The 19,455-nt window shown below is 36.2% G+C and overlaps 1 protein-coding gene across 3 annotated transcripts in view; it reads left to right on the top strand.

Annotated features, from left to right (window-relative positions):
- LOC149134690 (uncharacterized) overlaps nt 1-19,455 on the top strand; it is a 27,109-nt gene continuing 7,654 nt past the window's right edge. Inside the window, exons 1-4 of one of the 3 annotated variants that reach the window (XM_089355263.1) lie at nt 1-58; nt 14,300-14,872; nt 17,508-17,855; nt 18,851-19,043. In XM_089355263.1, the coding sequence (XP_089211389.1) occupies nt 14,314-14,872; nt 17,508-17,855; nt 18,851-19,043 (1,100 nt within the window). In that variant the 5' untranslated portion in view covers nt 1-58; nt 14,300-14,313. Of the gene's footprint in view, nt 59-12,617; nt 12,748-14,299; nt 14,873-17,507; nt 17,856-18,850; nt 19,044-19,455 lie in introns of those variants that run through there. The other 2 variants (XM_089355260.1, XM_089355261.1) reach the window with 2 other exon arrangements.

Genomic DNA, 19,455 nt, shown 5'->3' on the forward strand with positions numbered 1-19,455 from the left:
AATACAGGAGAATCAGTTAATTATGATTTTATACAACATATTCTCTTCTCTGATTCAGGTACATATTGTAGCAGTCCTTCAGTTTTTCTAAGTCCTGTAAAAGAACTCAGAAGGTTGTGCTTCCAACCAGGCATTTCTCGATACTCTTAAATTCAGGAATCTTTCAGCTCCACCTCGTACATATCTAAACCGATTGTTAACAGAACTAGGGGGGAAATGAAGGTATTATTAAGTTGCTATTGTTGTTGTTATTATTTACCTCTGGGGCCAACCGTGATTGAGAAGACCTATGATCAAAGGCGTTCCACCGTGACCATCCGTCGATTTTTCATGTTTCCTTCCTTTCGTTCTAACGAAAGCATATAATTTGAAGGAGATATGATTGCTTTTATTAATACCTGTTGTTGGACAATGACAAATGCTATCTTTAGTGGCCGCTCTAACTTCTAGAAATAGCACCCAACTCTCCCTCTAATCACAACCGGAAACAAGATTTATTTGACGATATAGTTTCAAATATATGTTTTTATAAAAAGATGGGATGGTCATACTGGAATGTTCTTGCTCGTAAGTTTATTCGACTATGGCGAGCTAGAAAAAAAACACAAATGACGAAGGTAATATTACTTATGTACAAGGAAATGAAATGACTACTAATTTTCAGATTATAAATATTTAGTAAATTAAAATAAAATATGACTAATATAGGCGCAGGCGTAGCTTGCTCCCAACCACATGATTCCGGGTTCAGTCCCACTGCGTGGCACCTTGAGCAAATGTCTTCTGCTGTAACCTCAGGAAGACCAAAACCTTGTGAGTGGATTTGGTAGACGAAAACTGAAAGAAGCCTGTCATATATATATATGTAAGAACGACCGTGCGAACCAAAGGAGAAATGGTGACGAATGGAAGACAGGCTCCTTTTTTAACGCGTCACACGGTCGACACAAAATATAATGATATGTTATAATACTATAACATAGAGAACTAAGAAGTTTGCCAGGAAGGACAAGATAAGAACGCAACCGATAAAGATGAATAACAGTAAGATTTATTGGAGCATTAAACTGTATGTCTGTGTGTGAGTGAATGCGACATAATAAAACACAATATAAGACAGGCCGTCATGTAAACAGACTAGTGTATGTGTACAAATATATGTATGTGAATGTAAGAGATACAGTGGATAGAAAAGAGTGAGTAACACAGATAAGAATATACCAGTTCTGTTAAGGTACACAGTAGTTAGAGAGTCTGTACATAAGAGGTTATGGTTGAGGCAGAGCTAAGTAGTTGAGGCTTCGATGCCGGGCCGGATTCTTAATACAGATGTTCTTCGCAGGCTGAGTTCTGGCTGTTAATTTCGTGGTGAGGCGATTCACACAAACAGGGCTGAGAAGAGAAGCTGCGGTTGCTGTTTGGTAGCTTGTGTACGTAGAGTCGTGTTGACGCTGGCGACATTGGGGGCGATGCTTGTAGTTCGTAGTTGAAGTGGTTGTTGATGTCATCGCTGGAAACTGGCTGGCTGTGTTACGCGTGTGGTCAACGACCAGATCTGTGAGGAACTGTGGCCGCGACGAACTGGCGCGGATAATTTAGGCTATTTATAGATACAGATAGGCTCCAGTGAGCATCAGAAAAACACTCTCTCACGTGACTTATTAGTGGCTACGGTTGGTCGGTTTGCGTCCTGGGTCGAATGGACTGGAGGCAAATGCGCGAAAATAAAAGTCAGTCAGGTGATGACACAGCAAAGCGGGAAAGAGTTGTTTTCTGCTACGCTCGCATTTGTACATATATAACCGTGAGAGAGGTGGTTTCACTACATATATATAGAGAGAGACATACACACACACACACACACATATATTTTTATTATATCCACACAGGGCTAAATACAGAAAGTGGACAAAATACAATGTAGAGCTTTTCTTTTGGGGAAAAAAAAACGAAAAAGGAAGGTGGGTAGAATTTCGATCAAAAGGGATCATGAAAAAAAAATACCATGGGGAAAGCCGATCAATTGGGATCGTGTATCACTGTCAATGTAAAAGGGGGAGCAGATTAGGTTTATCCGTGGAGAGAAGAAAAGCCTACGGAAAAGACCACGATCAGTTTTTAAAAAAGGTACATGAAAGTAAGTACTTTGTCTCTCTTTGTCTCTTTTTCTCACATGTTTATGCTTAAACTGGTGTCGTCTTTCGTACTTACCATTCTTGCCACATTTACCCATTTTTTATTGAAACATTAATTCGATAACACTTTCCTCTCTATTCTTATCCTCCTTTTCAAGTGGTACTTGAAAAAGTTGACGAGATACTGACCATAGAGGAAAGTGTTTGTTAGTAAGCCTTTCAAGCGCTTCCATTACACGCATTCTTTCACCATAGCTATCAGTGTTACGAAAACTGTTCTTCGTTCCTGTTTAAAGGAAGGTGGCGGAACAATATTCACGATAGACAAGGCTGATAAGCGGGCTCGTCCAACACGCGACAACAGCCGTTCGACGAAGATCCACAGCGTGCAGAACGGTTTCGTCGCTCTGACCGCATCTCGGGCAGGTCGGTCCGGTCGTGTCTGTAGATCTTCTCTCGAACTGGTAGTGCGTCTCGATAGCATTGCCAAGCCAGGGATGTCTGGAAGTTATCCATAGGCCCCGGCCCGAACGCCGTCTTGAAAAGGCGGGTTAGGAATTTCTTGTCGACACCCAGGTTTGCCCCGAGGGTGACGTTGGAACTCCCCTCCTCCACTAGCCCTCTATAGAACGCATTGGTCGTTTGCAAGTTGCGCAAGTTTGATCCCGCACGGCAGAGCTACTGTAGAGCTTGGCGACACTCGCGGTGCCAATCGCCCAGTTTCGGTCTCTTTTTGATCCATGTTTGCAGTTCGGTGAGTGAGACGAGCTGCGGGAAGGCACGCCTCACGAACGGCGCCCATACCTGTCGTCAATGAAGTTCCAGAGATGCCGCAGTCTCAGCGCGTGTCTGCGCATCATTAACCACGGCATCCCCAGTCCTCCATGTAACGGACGTTGACAGCAAATGGATCGCCTCACCATCGGAACGCCACCCTTCCACAGAAAGAGGAAGCGTATGCGTTCTAGTTTCGTGATGGTGGCATCGGGGCAAGGCACGACGGTCAGGCGGTAATCGATGACCGATGCGATATACGTATTTTCCGCCTCCGCCCGACTCTTTAGAGACAGCTTCCTCTCGGCTCATGTTTGGCAGATATAGATAGATAGATAGATAGATAGATAGATAGATAGATAGATAGATGTGTGGGAGTGGCTGTGTGGTAAGTAGCTTGCTTACCAACCACATGGCTCCGGGTGCAGTCCCACTGCGTGGCACCTTGGGCAAGTGTCTTCTATAGCCTCAGGCCGACCAAAACTTTCTGAGTGGATTAGGTAGACGGGAACTGAAAGAAGCCCGTCCTATATATATGTGTGTTTTTGTGTGTGTGTGTGTTTACCCCCCCCCCCCCCCAGCATCACTTGACAACCGCCGCTGGTGTGTTTATGTCCCCGTAACCTAGCGGTTCGGCCAAAAAACGATAGAATAAGTACTAGGCTTACAAAGAATAATTTCTGAGGTTGATTTGCTCAGCTAAAGGCGGTGTTCCAGCATGACCACAGTCAAATGACTGAAACAAATAAAAAATTATATATCTGTGTGTGTGTGTGAGTGTGTGTGTGTGTGTGTGTGTGTGTGTGTGTGTGTTTGTGTGTGTGTGTGTGTGTGTGTGGTGTCTGTGTCAGTGTTTTCCCCCAACTACCGTTTGACAACCTATGTTAGTGTGTTTACGCCAATGTAACTTAACGGTTCGGCAAAAGATTTCGTTCTTTTCAATTTCTTCAATTTTGTTCCAATTGATTTCAGATTTGGAGTATTGATGTAGCTTTGTATGCTCATTATTGACATTTTCGCCATAAATCAATAAATATACAATTAACAGCTTTTAAAGTTTGCAAATTTTGGGTAATTTTAGCCAATCGAAAGCCACAGACATCTTAGGTGCCTTTTTCCATAGTATCAAAACAAGCGTTGAAAAAGCATTTACGAAAACCACCTGTGTTTACAAACTAATATTTTATGCTGTACCTGCTTGTATCCATTTTTTTTTTCTGCTCTTAAAACTACAAAATGTGTTTACTCTTTTCTTCCCGCATTTAATGCATATTAAATGCTTAAAACTACAGAATGTGTGTGTTATTTCTTGGGTCATTTTTTCGCTTAAAGCACGTACTTTTGTCGCAATGTTGACATTATTGTTTTGTCGTCTTACAATTGCAGTCACGCACAAAATGATAGCTTCAAAATCCTGTTTCTGACTGGATAAAAATTATCAAATGTTAAATCTCTGTAACTTAAATTTTTTTCTTCTGGAATAAGTGAATTAGATACTGAGATTTAGCGAGAAAAATTACATCAATACACCAAATTTGACAATTTTCACTTAATCTTAACATTTCAAAAAGTGCCGCCAAACACGCGATTGTGAAAAAAGAAACAATAAAAAAAAATCTGGTGCGTTATTTAAGGTATATCTAGCAATTATTTTTAGCACATATCATGACCGCCTCATACCTCATGCGTTTTAAGCATTTAATAAGCGAAAAATGACTACGTGGGTAAGTAGCTTTATAGCAGCTTGGCTGTTACTATGGAAACAGGAACCTATATGTCCGTGGCTTTCGACTGGCTAAAATTACCCAAAATTTTTGAATTTTAAAAGCTATTAACTGTTTATTTATTGATTTATGTCAAAAATGAATTTCCTGTCAATGATTACCATACAAAACTACATCAAAACATCAAATACGAAATCAATTGGAACAAAATTGAGGAAATTGAAAAGCGGCAGCCAAACAGAAAAGATCCCATATTACTTTTATATATTAAAAAAAAAAAGTTAACATTTTTAGCATAACCAAGCAACCAATGAGTATTATGAGGTATGTCACCTATCATATAACATCATTTCAATGCACGCTGGGTTCTGTCATATAATGTTAATATGTTCTAAGTACAACAAGGCAGTAAGCTGGCGGAGCCGTTACCGCTTCGAACAAAGTGGTTAGCAGCAGTTCTGCCGGCTTTTTACGTTCTGAATTCATATGTCACCAAGGTCAACTTGACCTTTTATCCTTTCGAGGTTAATAAAATGGTACCAGTCAAGGAGTGTGACGGATATGATAGACAAACTTCCCACTAAAACTGCTGGGCTTGTACCGAAAGTACAAAATAATAATTTTATATCTTTAAAATTGCACGGTGCTTATACAATAAACGAAATTCATTTTATTTTGAAAATAGTACGACTTTATTACTTAGAATAACTGAAACAAATTTCTCATTTACGTATTTGCAATTAATAGAAGTCATCTGTAAAAAACAATACCTTTCAATTATCAGTTACAATGCTGCTATAATACTCTGATGACGGAGGTTGATGAAAATTTTATAGTATATTACACAAATTTCAAATCATTTTAAGTAGCACCAAACATTTCGATATATGTTCAAAACATATTTTCCAACAATTATTTACTCATTCATTGCTACTTCTGAGTATGATTACAGTTTATTAAATTTGTTTAGAAAACTGCAGATTCAATCTTATAAGTTGCTGCTGCAATCAGTTTATGAAATTGTCAGTGTTTGCAACAAATCAATAAAAACAATAATGATTATAACTATACAAACTTAATTATTTTCTTGAACCTGTTACATTCTTTTTTTTTTATCTCAGTCATGTATTGTATTCATATTTCTGTTAACAGAGCCAAACTGAAAACTGTCAGTTCTCATTTTGGCTGTGTCTACCAACTGATGCTGGTAATCAACAATGGATTAAATTACGTTTTTCTTCTGATGAACTGGCGTTCGAAGATAATTATGCAATCGTGTATGTTGCGATTATTATGTTTCATAAGCATATTCTAGTGAAACACGGGTAAAGATTATGTAATCTATGATATAAAATTTTAGCCAAATTTGCAGTTTTATTATACTTTCTGATACACTCTGTAATTTATCTAAATGTATATGCTGTCAAGTGAAGATCGAAAGAAAATTATATTTAATGACTGACTGGAAGTTGGATGGACATGGATTTACATGGAATTTAAAGTAACAGTTAACTGCTATGCTGTTTCACTGGGAATAACACTTTTTTTTATTACAGACATGCACACACACATGCGCATTGTGAACACTCTCTTCAACATTTGTTGACTAGAGATCATTACAGTTTCTGCACCGTCTGACAGTATCGCTGGTTCCAGTAATGCCCGTCAGCATTGGTGTTACAAGAGGATGTCCTGATTCTTATGGCCTACATCGAAGCCCTTTCGTTCCTTCCATTATTCATGCAGCTGCCATATTAACCTGGGTACCAATTCAGCCATGCAGCAACTATTTTACTACTTGCAAGGGGATATATTCTCAACTTTAGTCAGATAAATCGACCCTAGTGCTCGCCTTTTTAAAGTTTGGCTCTTATTCTATCGCTCGCGCTTGCTGAACTGCTAATTTACTGGGATATAAACGAACAAATGCCGGGTGTCAAACAGTAGCAGGGAGGGGACAAACATAAAGAAATATACATGCAGGCACATATAACATGTGTGTGAGAGAGAGAGAGAGTGTGTGTGTGTCTGTGTCTGTGTGTGCGCGCGCCTAACGTGTTTCTATGCAGTTTACGTCAACCAAATTCATTCACACTGGTCGTCCCGAGGTTTTAATAGAAGACACTTGCTCAAGGTATCGTGCAATGAGACTGAAACTGAAACCACCTAGTTGCAAAGTGGGCTTCTTAACCACACAGCCATTCCTGTGCCAATATATATGAGTGTGCATTTCATTATGTTTCAAAATTTACATACGATTTACAAGATATTTCATCTAGGAAACAGCGAAATGTTTCTAAAATCATCGGAGTTTGAATGTAACAGGTAGATCTGGAAGCATCCTAGTTATTCTCTAGATCAGAAGTTCTCAACCTTTTTGTATCTATGGACCCCTTTGATTACTATTTTATTTTGGTGGACCTGCATAACCATTCAATGTTTAAAAACTAGTTTTTTTAGAAACTTCTTTCAAAGTTACTATTTTGTTATTCACACATTAACTTGTGTAGGTTGGACTATGTAAAATATTAGAGAAAGAAACCTAGCTCTTTCTTGCAATACATACCAATATACATACATCTAAAGCAAAAATGTTTTAGGGGCCCTTAAAATACTATTGTGGATCTTAAAATACTATTATGGTCATCCACTGCTTCCCATCTCCATCTCCAATCGTATTGACCTGCTTGTGTCATTGGATTAAAGACGGTCACAGACGAAAGAATGAAGTTGAATAGTCACCGCGCAAAACATCATTCTATCCTTAAGGATGACTCAATGGTCCTAGTCGCTCCGTAGATGAACACGCGCACACACACACACACACACACACACACACAATGCAACAGAAGCAGTATTAAATTAAAATAGTCATTTTTTATCACACTTAGTGTAAATACATATTGATAAACAAAATTTGCGGCAATATATGTCTGAAGATAATATGTTTTAGACGCGCTCTATTTAAGAATACCGTATACATATATATATATATATATATATATATATATATATATATATATATATATATATATATATATATATATATATATATATATATATATATATATATATATATATATATATATAAACATTTGCAGAGTGGAAGGTGTTTATAAGCCATTTAAGAAACACACAAAAAGCCGTTAGATTCAGTTCGACATCTAAATTTAATTTGAGAAAATATTTTCGTCGCTTTGAGACCGTGACCTGTTCACTGACAAAATTCCGTGTTGCATCTTTAAATTTAAATGTTGAAGTGAATCTAACAGTTTCTGTGTGTTTCTTAAATACCTTATAAATACCTTCCACGCTGCAATTGTTTTCGTTCCAGGACACAATCTCAGATCAGGTCACTTGCTATGCAAGTACATCTTCGTAATATATATATATATATATATATATATATATATATATTTCTTTTTTTATTCTCTCTCGTATCTTATTTTCTCGTATTCCTTTCTGTTGAAGAGCGCAGGCTCGAAACGTAAAAGACTTTCTTACCTTTCCGAGCGTTAAACTAATATACCTGTTTGTTGTTTACACACCTGTCTTCGTTTTGGGTTTTTTGTAAATTCCAACTATATATATATATATATATATATATATATATATATATATATATATATATATATATCATACAAAGAATATATATACATGTATACACACATATATGTACATACTTACATCTACATTTAAAGAGGATGGCCAAACGCAAATCTGAGGTAGAACGCTAGTAGTTCGTCTTGCCTTCACAGCGGCTGGAGTGAAAAGAAAGCTGACCACAGGTCACACGAGAGCAGAGAGGATGGTGGAGGGAGGAAATGGAACAAGGAGGAAGGGACAGAAGCAGTGAAGTAGAGGCCAGGACAGAAGGGTAGATAGGAAGATAGAGGAAGACAGATAGATAAATAGATAGAGAGGATGGTGGAGGGAGGAAGTGGAACAAGGAGGAAGGGACAGAAGGGTATAGCAGTGAAGTAGAGGCCAGGACAGAGGTATAGATAGAAAGATGGAGGAAGACAGATAGATAAATAGATAGAAAGATAGATAGATAGATAGACAGATAGATAGATAGATAGATAGATAGAAAGATAGTCACGTCAGAATAATAGTAGACTTACTTGTAAAATAGGACGTGTGCGTTCAATAATGTAATAATACAAAGAATATATATACATGTATACACACATATATGTACATACTTACATCTACATGTGTATATACATGCATATCAGGGTACAGGACGTTAGAACAATAAACTACAGACAACGGAACGAACACATAGGAAAACGGAAAGCCCCTTGGAATATCCCTTCATCAGCTGTCTCTATTCTATCTAGACGTTTCGAAGACCAGACAGGACGTACTCTAGAATAGTCTCTTCCTGAGTAGTGGATCAACCAACTACACAGAGGATTCCAAGGTGGCAAACACAAACCAAGACAGGAAAAAATGGACAGTGAAAACAACATTCAAAAGCCGTACGGCCAAACGCAAATCTGAGGTAGAACGCTAGTAGTTCGTCTTGCCTTCACAGCGGCTGGAGTGAAAAGAAAGCTGACCACAGGTCACACGAGAGCAGAGAGGATGGTGGAGGGAGGAAATGGAACAAGGAGGAAGGGACAGAAGCAGTGAAGTAGAGGCCAGGACAGAAGCAGTGAAGTAGAGGCCAGGACAGAAGGGTAGATAGGAAGATATTTGTATGTATGTATGTATACATTTATATATTCTTTTTCCAAGATTCTTGATGTGAATTCATGTGTTAAAACAGATATTGTTGTATTTGGGGATGGTCATATTGCCAGTTTAGCCATTAAAAACACATGTATTATATATTTGGTGTTCACTTGCTTCAGCTTTATTTTATATTAATTGTATTTCGGCTAGAGTTCTTTCGTCACACTTCTGTGACCTCATCAGTGGTCCTTTGCTTTGCTTTCTTCTTAAGAAAGTATGTATGTATGTATGTATGTATGTATGTATGTATGTATGTATGTATATCGAAGGGTGATAGAGCTAAACCCAAGCGGCGAGTGAGAATATTAGATGCATTTCTGCCTCACTCGATAACGTACACTCACTGCCAATATGCAATAGGAAATCCGTCACTATGATAACGTTAAACGAGGCAGAAATGCATCTAATGTCCTCACCACTACTTTTGTTGGCTACTTAAAACTCCGGTGATTCTTTATTCCGTGTTTTTGTACATATCAGTGGTGTCGGATTTCGTCTAGGGGCTAGAGCAATATTGATTTCAGATATAGGCACTAGGTTAGCATTTTCAGGGGAGGGGTAAGTCCATTGCATCGGCTTCAGTGCTCAACTGCTACTTATTTTATCGACTCGAAAGGACGAAAGACAAAGTCAATCTCAGAGTTTGAACTCAGAACGTAAAGACAGACAAAATGTCGCTAAGCATTTTGCCCGGCGTGCTAACGATTCTGCCAGCAAAGGAGCTTTATGCCAGGTGATAAGAGGTTCAAATATGACAGACGGACAGGAACAAGTGTCTTGATGTAGAGGAGTTGTATGGTTGTCTACGTTGGGAAAGGAAGGGGATGGTGGTGATGTATCAGGACGTACCCTCAAGTTACAGGAAAGGTGAAGGTATGTAAAGAAGGGTAAATTTGCAGGAGTGAGAGAGGTGAGTGGTACATCGATAGAAACGGGGATAGGAGACATGCAGTGAGTGGTTAATATGGGTAAGAGGCACGGACAATCGCGAATATCAGTTGGAAGGGAAGGTAAAAGAAATATGTATGGGTCAGGGGGGTAATAGGTGGCAGTAAAGATGATAAGTGTGTGGGGTGAGGTGTGAGTGAACTGCTCTAGTGCCAGAGACGAAGTCTGAGGTACATGAGAGGGGAAATTATCGAAAACGAATAGAGATAATGGTGGGAAGTGCTGACTGAGCAGTTCTGGTACCAATGAAATAAGTACTAGGCTTTAAACAAATATATACACTGAGATTTAAATTCTTCAAGGCAGTACCCCAGTATGGCCACGGTCCAATGACTGAAACAAGTAACAGATAAAAGATGTATATGTGTGTATGTGATGATCTGCCTCCCATGCTGGCATGGATTGAATGGTTAGACAAGAGCCGGCCAGGCAGGAGCCTGCACCAGACTTCAGTGTCTGTTTTGGTAGGGTTTTTACGGCTGGATGCCCTTCCTAACACCAACCACCCTGCAGAGTGGACCGAACCACCCAGCAAAGTGGACCCAACCACCCAGCAGTGTGGACCCACCACTCAACAAAGTGTATATAGGTGCAGGAATGGCAGTGTGGTAAGAAGCGTGCTTCCCAACCACATGGTTCCAGGTTCAATCCTACTGCGTGGCCCTTTGGGCAAGTGTCTTCTACTACAGCCTCGGGCTGAGTGGATATGGTAGATGGAAACTGAAAGAAGCCCGTCGTGAATGTGTGTGTGTGTGTCTGTGCTTCACCACCACCACCGCTATCACTTGACAACCAATGTTGGAGTGTTTATGTCCCCGTAACTTAGCGGTTCGGTATAAGAGGCCGATAGAATAAGTACTAGGCTTACAAAGAATAAGTTCTGCTGTTGATTTGTTCGACTAAAGGTGGTGCTCCAGCATGGCGACAGCCAAATGACTGAAACAAGAATAAAAGAATATATACATTTGGAATTACAGAGATATATATATGAATATAATGATATATATCATTATTATCATCATCATTTCATGTCCTTATCCCATACTGGTGTGTGTTGGACGATTCAACAAGACTAGATGAGCCAGAGGCCTCCACTAGGTTCTATGTCTGCTCTGGCATGGTTTTTACAGTTGCATGTCCTTCCTAACACCAACCACTTAACTGACAGTACTGGTTGCTTTTTATGTGGTGCCAGCACTGGTGAGGTCACCAAGTACCTACAAAATAAGACACCTCAACTGAGCAGGGTATCAACTGGAGAAAGGAACTGTGACAGAGGGAGAGGAGTAGGTGTCTTGTTGAAGAGGTGGATACATGGCTTGCCCACCTGGAAAGTGAGAAAGAGAAAAAGATGTGGGGTCCAGGCGCAACATGAATATGAGATAAAATAGGAAGTGTACTGAGTGAAAATAGTGTGACAGATAGAGATAGGGATTGAACTGGATGCAGAAGATATCAGTTATATGCATATAGAAGGCTTCCACACAGTTTCTGTCAACCAAATTCATTCACAAGGTATTGGTTGGCCAAGAGCTATAGTAAAAGTCACTTGCTCAAGATGCTGCATAGTGGGACTGAACTCAAAAATGCAACCATATGGTTGCAAAGTAAGCTTGTTAGCCATACCTACACTTATAAAAATATAATGGTAAAGTTAAATAATTATATTAAACAAAGCTTCTAAGGACTTATACATATATATATGTGTGTGTGTGTGTGTGTGTGTGTGTGTGTGTGTGTGTGTGTGTGTGTAATGATAATAAATAATAATAAGGGATAATAAATAATTAAGGTGGCTTTGCAATTTACAACCAAAAGGCCGAACTATAGACATCACTGTAGTGAATAAAGTGCTAACTAGTACCGTTGGTCACTTTACTGATGTCTATATATATACATACATACATATATATATATATATATATATATATATATATATATATATATATTTGTGTTTGTGTACATATATAATACACACACACACACACACACACACATCATCTATATATGTATTTGTATGTATGTATGTATTCTTTTTAACTATCAATATATGTAAGCATATTGTATGTAAGTGCTTTAAAAAATATCCAGTGTAGTGAAATATATATCTTAACACTATTGTAGTTTAACCAATTTATTGGGGTGCCAATAAAAAAGGGCGAAAAATACATTTGACCCTACTAAAAAGTGAGTGCTGATACTTAATGAGAACCCATAATAAGGAGCTAATAAAATTATAAGTAAAATGCATTCATGTCTAATTAATCAGGAGCAGTGATCAATTCAACCAATCACTGCATTTGATGAAGTCAGCTGTTTTTGTCAACAATATATTTTGAATTAAACAACAGATTACAGGGAGGAAAGGATTTACATTTACAAATGGTTTGTTTTATCTATTTCTGATATATTGTGATGTTGAAAAGGTGTGTGAAACTTTCTTAACAGTGCTAAATCTTTGTAAGCTATCTGACATCATCTTTTAATTAATTTATTTTTCAAAGACTAAGTATAATATACTCTGGCATAGTTATTATTTTATTCTTTAGTATGTCTATTTAGTATTTTCTGTTAAATCTTGCCACAGCCATTAGCAGATTTCTGTAACTCAAATATTGTTTCCATATTAATCCCATTTAAAAGATTTTTTTTTGTTAATATTTGACACTAAATGAAAGGTTTTTTAATTTTACCCTTCATATTTATGTTTCAGTATGTATGTGTGTGCATATATTTATGTATGTACAAAATTATATTTTGCTTTAGATGTCAATTTTCTGTTGTATATCTAAGAAAAATTAATCAGCAAGGTATTATTTCTTCTTGACCAACTGAAACTTTCTACTGATGTGGACAATTTTATAAGTTAAATTTATGTAATGAAATGATAAGACACTGAGTAATAAGAACTGCAAAGAAGATGACTGGCAAGATTGAGAAAATATATGTAGCTGTGTTTTGATATTTAACTCAAAACCTTCCATATATAATTTCATGTCATAGCTAGTCAAATGTAGTCAACATTTAGATGAGTTATAAAAAATGGTTAAAAGTAGAAACTCTTCAGGTTTATCTTGAAAATTATTCTGGATAACTAACAATATTTGCTCATTCATCGTCATGATTTAATATCTGTTTTTCCATGCTGGCATGTGTTGGACAGCTTCATAGGAGCTGGCAAGCTAGAAGACTGCACCAGCCTTCACTGTCTGTTTTAGCATGGTTTGTACAGCTGAATTCTAAATCAACAGACTTATGCTTAAAGGCATCCCAGCTATCTCCAATCGATCTCTAATGAAGCAGTGCATCTATTACCTAATGTGTCCCTTTTTCACATAATACGAGATGATTGGAGTGAGATTTGAGTGTTATTTCTTGCAGGCTGTTAAACTAAGTAGGATGTGTTTCAAGAGATTTAGCTGCTCTTTCTTATTTCTTTATTGCCCACAAGGGGCTAAACATAGAGGGGACAAACAAAGACAGACAAACGGATTAAGTCGATTACATCGACGCCAGCGCATAACTGGTACTTAGTTTATCGACCCCGAGAGGATGAAAGGCAAAGTGGACCTCGACAGAATTTGAACTCAGAACGTAACGGCAGACGAAATACCGCTAAGCATTTCGCCCGGTGTGTTAACGTTTCTGCCAGCTCACCTCCTAGCTGCTGTTTCTAGCAGATTAAGTAGTCAGGTAGAACACACTTGCAAGGAACCCTAGATAAAGAATTATTCTTTTTATCTTTTACTTGTTTCAGTCATTAGACTGCAGCCATACTGGGGCACTGCCTTGAAAAAATGAAAGTAAACAATGCATCGACTGGAATCAAACCCAAACCACCCACATGGCAGGCGAGCATTCTACCACTGAACCATCAATGCTTCATTTTTACCACTTTTTCTCAATTAATCGTTATAGAGAATTTTACAATAATTTATTTTGTCTTAAAGTCGTCATTTAAATATGTTAATGTTACAGGAACCAAGACAAACATGGAAAAGGTGTCTTCACTTGATTTACCTGAATATGAGAACCAAGACAAAGGAGCAGAAAAGAATTTTGATATAAAAACTGAAAATAACGACAGTTCATTTCATGAAAATCTATTAAACCTGTTGCAGGAAACCAATAACTTATTGTTTTACCCCAACTTTGATGGCATAAGCAATGTCAGTAATTGTACATCACAGGAAAATAATGATTCCAAAGATGTAAAATTGTTAAGTTTGCTTAGTCAAAAAGACCTACCAGAAATAAACAGCAAAAATATTGTTACTGATATTAAAATGGAGGGTCAAATGGAAATCAAGTCTGAATTAAATGATGTTATAAAACCCAGTTATGGAAATCTATTGGCTATAAATGAAGGTGGAAATTCTTTCCATGTATCATCTTTTGAGGACTTTATTCCATCTATTGAATCTGAACTAAATAATTGTGATCAATCCAGAAACTGTTCTCCTTCAAGCTCCTGTCCACTTCAGATATCAAACTATAAAATAAACTCTTCAGATTCTCCACTTCCAGAAGACAATCACTCTTGCACTGATGGTAAGAATTACTTTTATATATTGATTATTTTAAATAAGTCAGAAAGCCATGACCCTATTGAAAAGATTTTGTTACATTACTGGTTCTCTATTTTGTTACTTATGACATGCAAGCTCAGGACTTCCCTGCCAGACATAGCAGCACCAACAGAGGTGTTACCTCCAATGGATAGAAAGGGATCACTGGAGCATGAAGAAAATTTGAGCTGTGCAAGTCCAGAGCCAACATTTTACCTTTGCTCCCAGTAGACCACCAGTGCCTGACCTGCCACAGAGCGTTCTGAACATGCATCAGACTGATCGACCACAGCCAGACACACTGTGATCCTTCTTCTCTGATGTGATGTCTTTGGTCATCATTGACAATGATAGATGAACATTATTATTAATTTTGAAACAGAAAGAGTAAAGGAATTTTACTTCGGCTGGGTTTGAAGTAAAGCATTAGAAAAAGATAAAAGGAAAAGTACTAATCATTTTCCGTGGTTTTACCATTGCAGTTAACTCACCCCTATCAACCTCTTTGGTATGAACCCACTTTAAATTTTAGGTCATCCTAGTTTTATGATATAAACTGCCTGTTTTAAAGTGAACTAAATTAAAACCTTTCAACAAAATTTCATGTAAATCTGTGTTCCAAATATCAGCTTAATAATGACAGTTATTTTATTAAATTCTTCATTGCTTTCAAAATTAATTGAAATAAAGGTTGAGTATTTTCATGAAAATAAGGAGCTAAAAGGATTAAAGTGATGATGGAGCCTCTACATCAGTGATTCCCAACCATTTTTCAACCTTTGATTCCTATCTTACCCTACAAAACCACTCCCAGTCATTCAATGTTTTAAAAAATTTTATTTTTATAATTAAGTAATTGTATAAACAAAAATCAAAATATTTTGTTCATTGTAGAAGTATATATATATACATATATATGCAAAAACATACATACATATATATATATATATATATATATGCGCTAAACTAACACATCCTTTTGTTGTTTACACCACTTGTCCTCGTCTGTTGTTTTTTTTCGTAAATTCTCCCATATATATATATATATATATATATATATATATAGAGAGAGAGAGAGAGAGAGAGAGAGAGATAGATATAGATATATATATATAGATATATATATATATAAATACATATATAAATATATATACATACACATACATACATATATAAATATATATACATACACATGCATACATATATGTATACATATATAAATATACACACATATGTATACATATATAAATATACACACACACACTCTTTTTTCTCTTTTATTTGTTTCAATCATTTAACTGCATATATGCTAGAGCGCTGCCTTTAGTTGAACAAATTAACCCAACAACTTATTCTTTGTAAGACTAGTACTTATTCATTTGGTTTCTTGTGCCATACCGCTAAGTTATGGGGGCGTAAACACACCAAATTCAGTTGTCAAACGATGGTGGGGAGGGGGGGGGGAAACACAGACACATGAACATATAAACATGTATATAAATATACGATGGGCTTCTTTCAGTTTCTGTCTACCAAATTCACTCACAAAGCTTTGGTTAGCCTGAGGTGCCATGCAGTGGAACTGAACTCAAAACCATGGGGTTGGTAAGCAAGCTACTTACCACACAGCCACTCCTAGTATATATATACACAGACACACACACACACACACTTATATATATACACACACACATGTATACACGCATATATATACATACATATATATATATATATATATACACATTTCATATACATGTTCATATACATATATACATTATGTATATATATATATATATATATATATATATATATATATATACATTATATATATATATATATATATATACATTATATATATATATATATATATACACATTATATATATATATATATATATACATTATATATATATATATATATATATATATATATATATATACATTATATATATATATATATATATATATATATATATATATACATTATATATATATGTATACATATATATATATACTTGGGCAAGTGTCTTCTACTATGGCCTCAGGCTGACCAAAGCCTTGTGAGTAGATTTGGTAGATGGAAACTGAAAGAAGCCCGTCGCATATATGTAGATATGTACATCCAACTACTGATCTTCCATATAAAAATCTTGTCTAGATTGTACCTTGGACAAACTTTCCAAGTTCAGGTATTGCATGGTCAACCCTGATCAGTGGAAGCTTTAGAGGGCCTGTTTCATCCACTTGTACCATCATCAGCATCATCAGGTATTGTTTTCTACCACTAAGTTTATTATTGTACCTTGATCATTTTTGTGCTGTTCTTTTACACTCACAGTATTTTTCTTGGTTTTCCTCTTCCTTTCTTCCCATTAGTATTTCCATCTATTAAGAGTCTATGTAAAACCATTTATTCTTTCCTAATTAAATGTTCAAAATATTTTACATTTCTCCCTTTGGTGGTGTCTAATAATTTTTCTTTTTTTCTTTTATTTAGTTTTGTCACTTCTGACACTCCATAACAAAACAAACTTTATATAAACGTATCTTTAAAATTTTTTTCTTATATTTAATACTGCCAAGTTTATGATTCAGTCTTCTCTTTAATTCATTCTACAGATAACTGTATATGTGGTTGGTCCATGAAACCTCCAAAATATTGGAACAAAGATGATATTCAAAACTGGATGAGATATATAGCTAAAGTGTATGATATTACTTTGGAATCTAATAATTTTGAAGATATTACTTGTGGAAAGCAGTTAAAAAAGATGACACCCAAAGAATTTCAACAAAGAGATTTTATTTATGGAGACTGGATGCACAACATGTTGAGGAAAATGTTTGGTCAAGTGACTTCTCTTAATTCAACCACATCAAAAGACACTCTAAGTCCTTTCACATCCAAGAATGAAGACAAATTTAATAGCTTTTTTTCTAATTTATTCAATGAAAATTTGTGTACAAGTAAGTTCTATTTCAATATTCTACTTAAAACGATTTTGACTGAAATGACAATTTCAAGTGAATTACATTATAGTATACACTGTAGTTAGTTCAAAGAGTACCAGAATAGATTTGTCTTTGATTCTTTGTTTGTTGATGGAATAAGTAAAAGAGAATGACTCTCCCCAGACAATAAAACATGCTTCAACACACGAATTCACATAAGGAATCTTGCAAACCAAATACAAAAACAAAATAATGCGTCATTGTTTTTTCTTAAGATAGTAGTATGATTTGAGGATGATTTAGCTGCTATTTTCCACTAGTTAAGAAAGCTGCTGAGAAAATCCCTCATTGGCGCATGCAAATGTCTGTTAGCTCTGCATGTCAGAAACTATACTGAGGGTCAGGAAAATACTGAGAAGCAAATGTTGGGACTGTATTCTAAATCTTCATTAAAATAGCTGACAAGTTTTAGAAAAGCTATGTAGACAGATGTAAGGCAGCCCTATTAAGTCAACAGGATGCCAATCTTGACTATCCCTTCTTTTATACATGAGGGACTAGATTGTCCAATATTCCCTTTTTTAAAATAGTAGGATGTTATATGAGGGAATTTGGTTGCTATTTCCAGCAAATCAACTGACCTTATAGTTGCTCCCATGTTGGCTCAGAAAGAAATGTGGAAATTGACAGTTGTTTTTTATGTTTTAGTTCCAGGTCTTCCCCGATCAACAGACCTATGATTAAATGTCTTGTAGTCATGACCTTCCCAGGTTTTTCTTATGTACAGGGAACCTAGAGAAACATAAAGGCTCTTTCATTGGCTTGGTAAACAAATCTCTTTCATTTGGTTCAGTAACCACAAGGCTCTCTCACCATTTGTTGAATAATCTAAACTTTAATGAATTAGAGATTTTCTAAATGAAAATGAAGGCTGTTCTAGATCTTTTTCTTTTCTTTATGAAAATCTGTTAAAGGTAATTTTTCTGGCTTTTTTTTATTCTTATTTTTAGTGTCATTGTTGCCACTGTATGCCTTCATTTATGCAGCCCTAAAACATTCATTGTTTAATCCCAAAATCCTTCGCTGGGAGAATGAAAAATTTGGTATATTCCAATTTATTGATCCAGAAAAGTTTGCAAAACTCTGGGGTCTCACTAAAAACAACAACAACATGAATTATGAAAAACTAAGTAGATCATTAAGGTGAGTTGATAAGCTTGTTACAGTACAGCTACTTTTTATATATAAAAATAAGATTGTTACATTGATATGTAGATTAAATTATTTCATTTTTAATCATCTTTTTATGTGAAAATCTAATTAATTGGTCTTGAATATTCCAACTTTATGGCAAATTATAAAAGGGAAAACTAGCTTTGAAAATTTCAACTCCTCCCCAGCAATAGACATAACTGTGTGCTTGAGGAGTAGTTCACAACTCCATGGTTCTAAAGTCAATCTCTCTGCAAAGTGCTTTAGAAAAGTGTCTTTTGCTATGACTTTGAGTTGACCACACCTTGATAGAGAAATTTTGGAGACAGAAACTGTATCTTTTCATTCATATACAGACATATAAGAATTTTGATATGAGAAGACGGAATGAATAAGCTTTATT

The sequence above is a fragment of the Octopus bimaculoides genome, chromosome 7 (genome assembly GCF_046866305.1).
Source record: "Octopus bimaculoides isolate indiv1 chromosome 7, ASM4686630v1, whole genome shotgun sequence".
NCBI classification, from domain to species: Eukaryota; Metazoa; Mollusca; class Cephalopoda; order Octopoda; family Octopodidae; genus Octopus; species Octopus bimaculoides.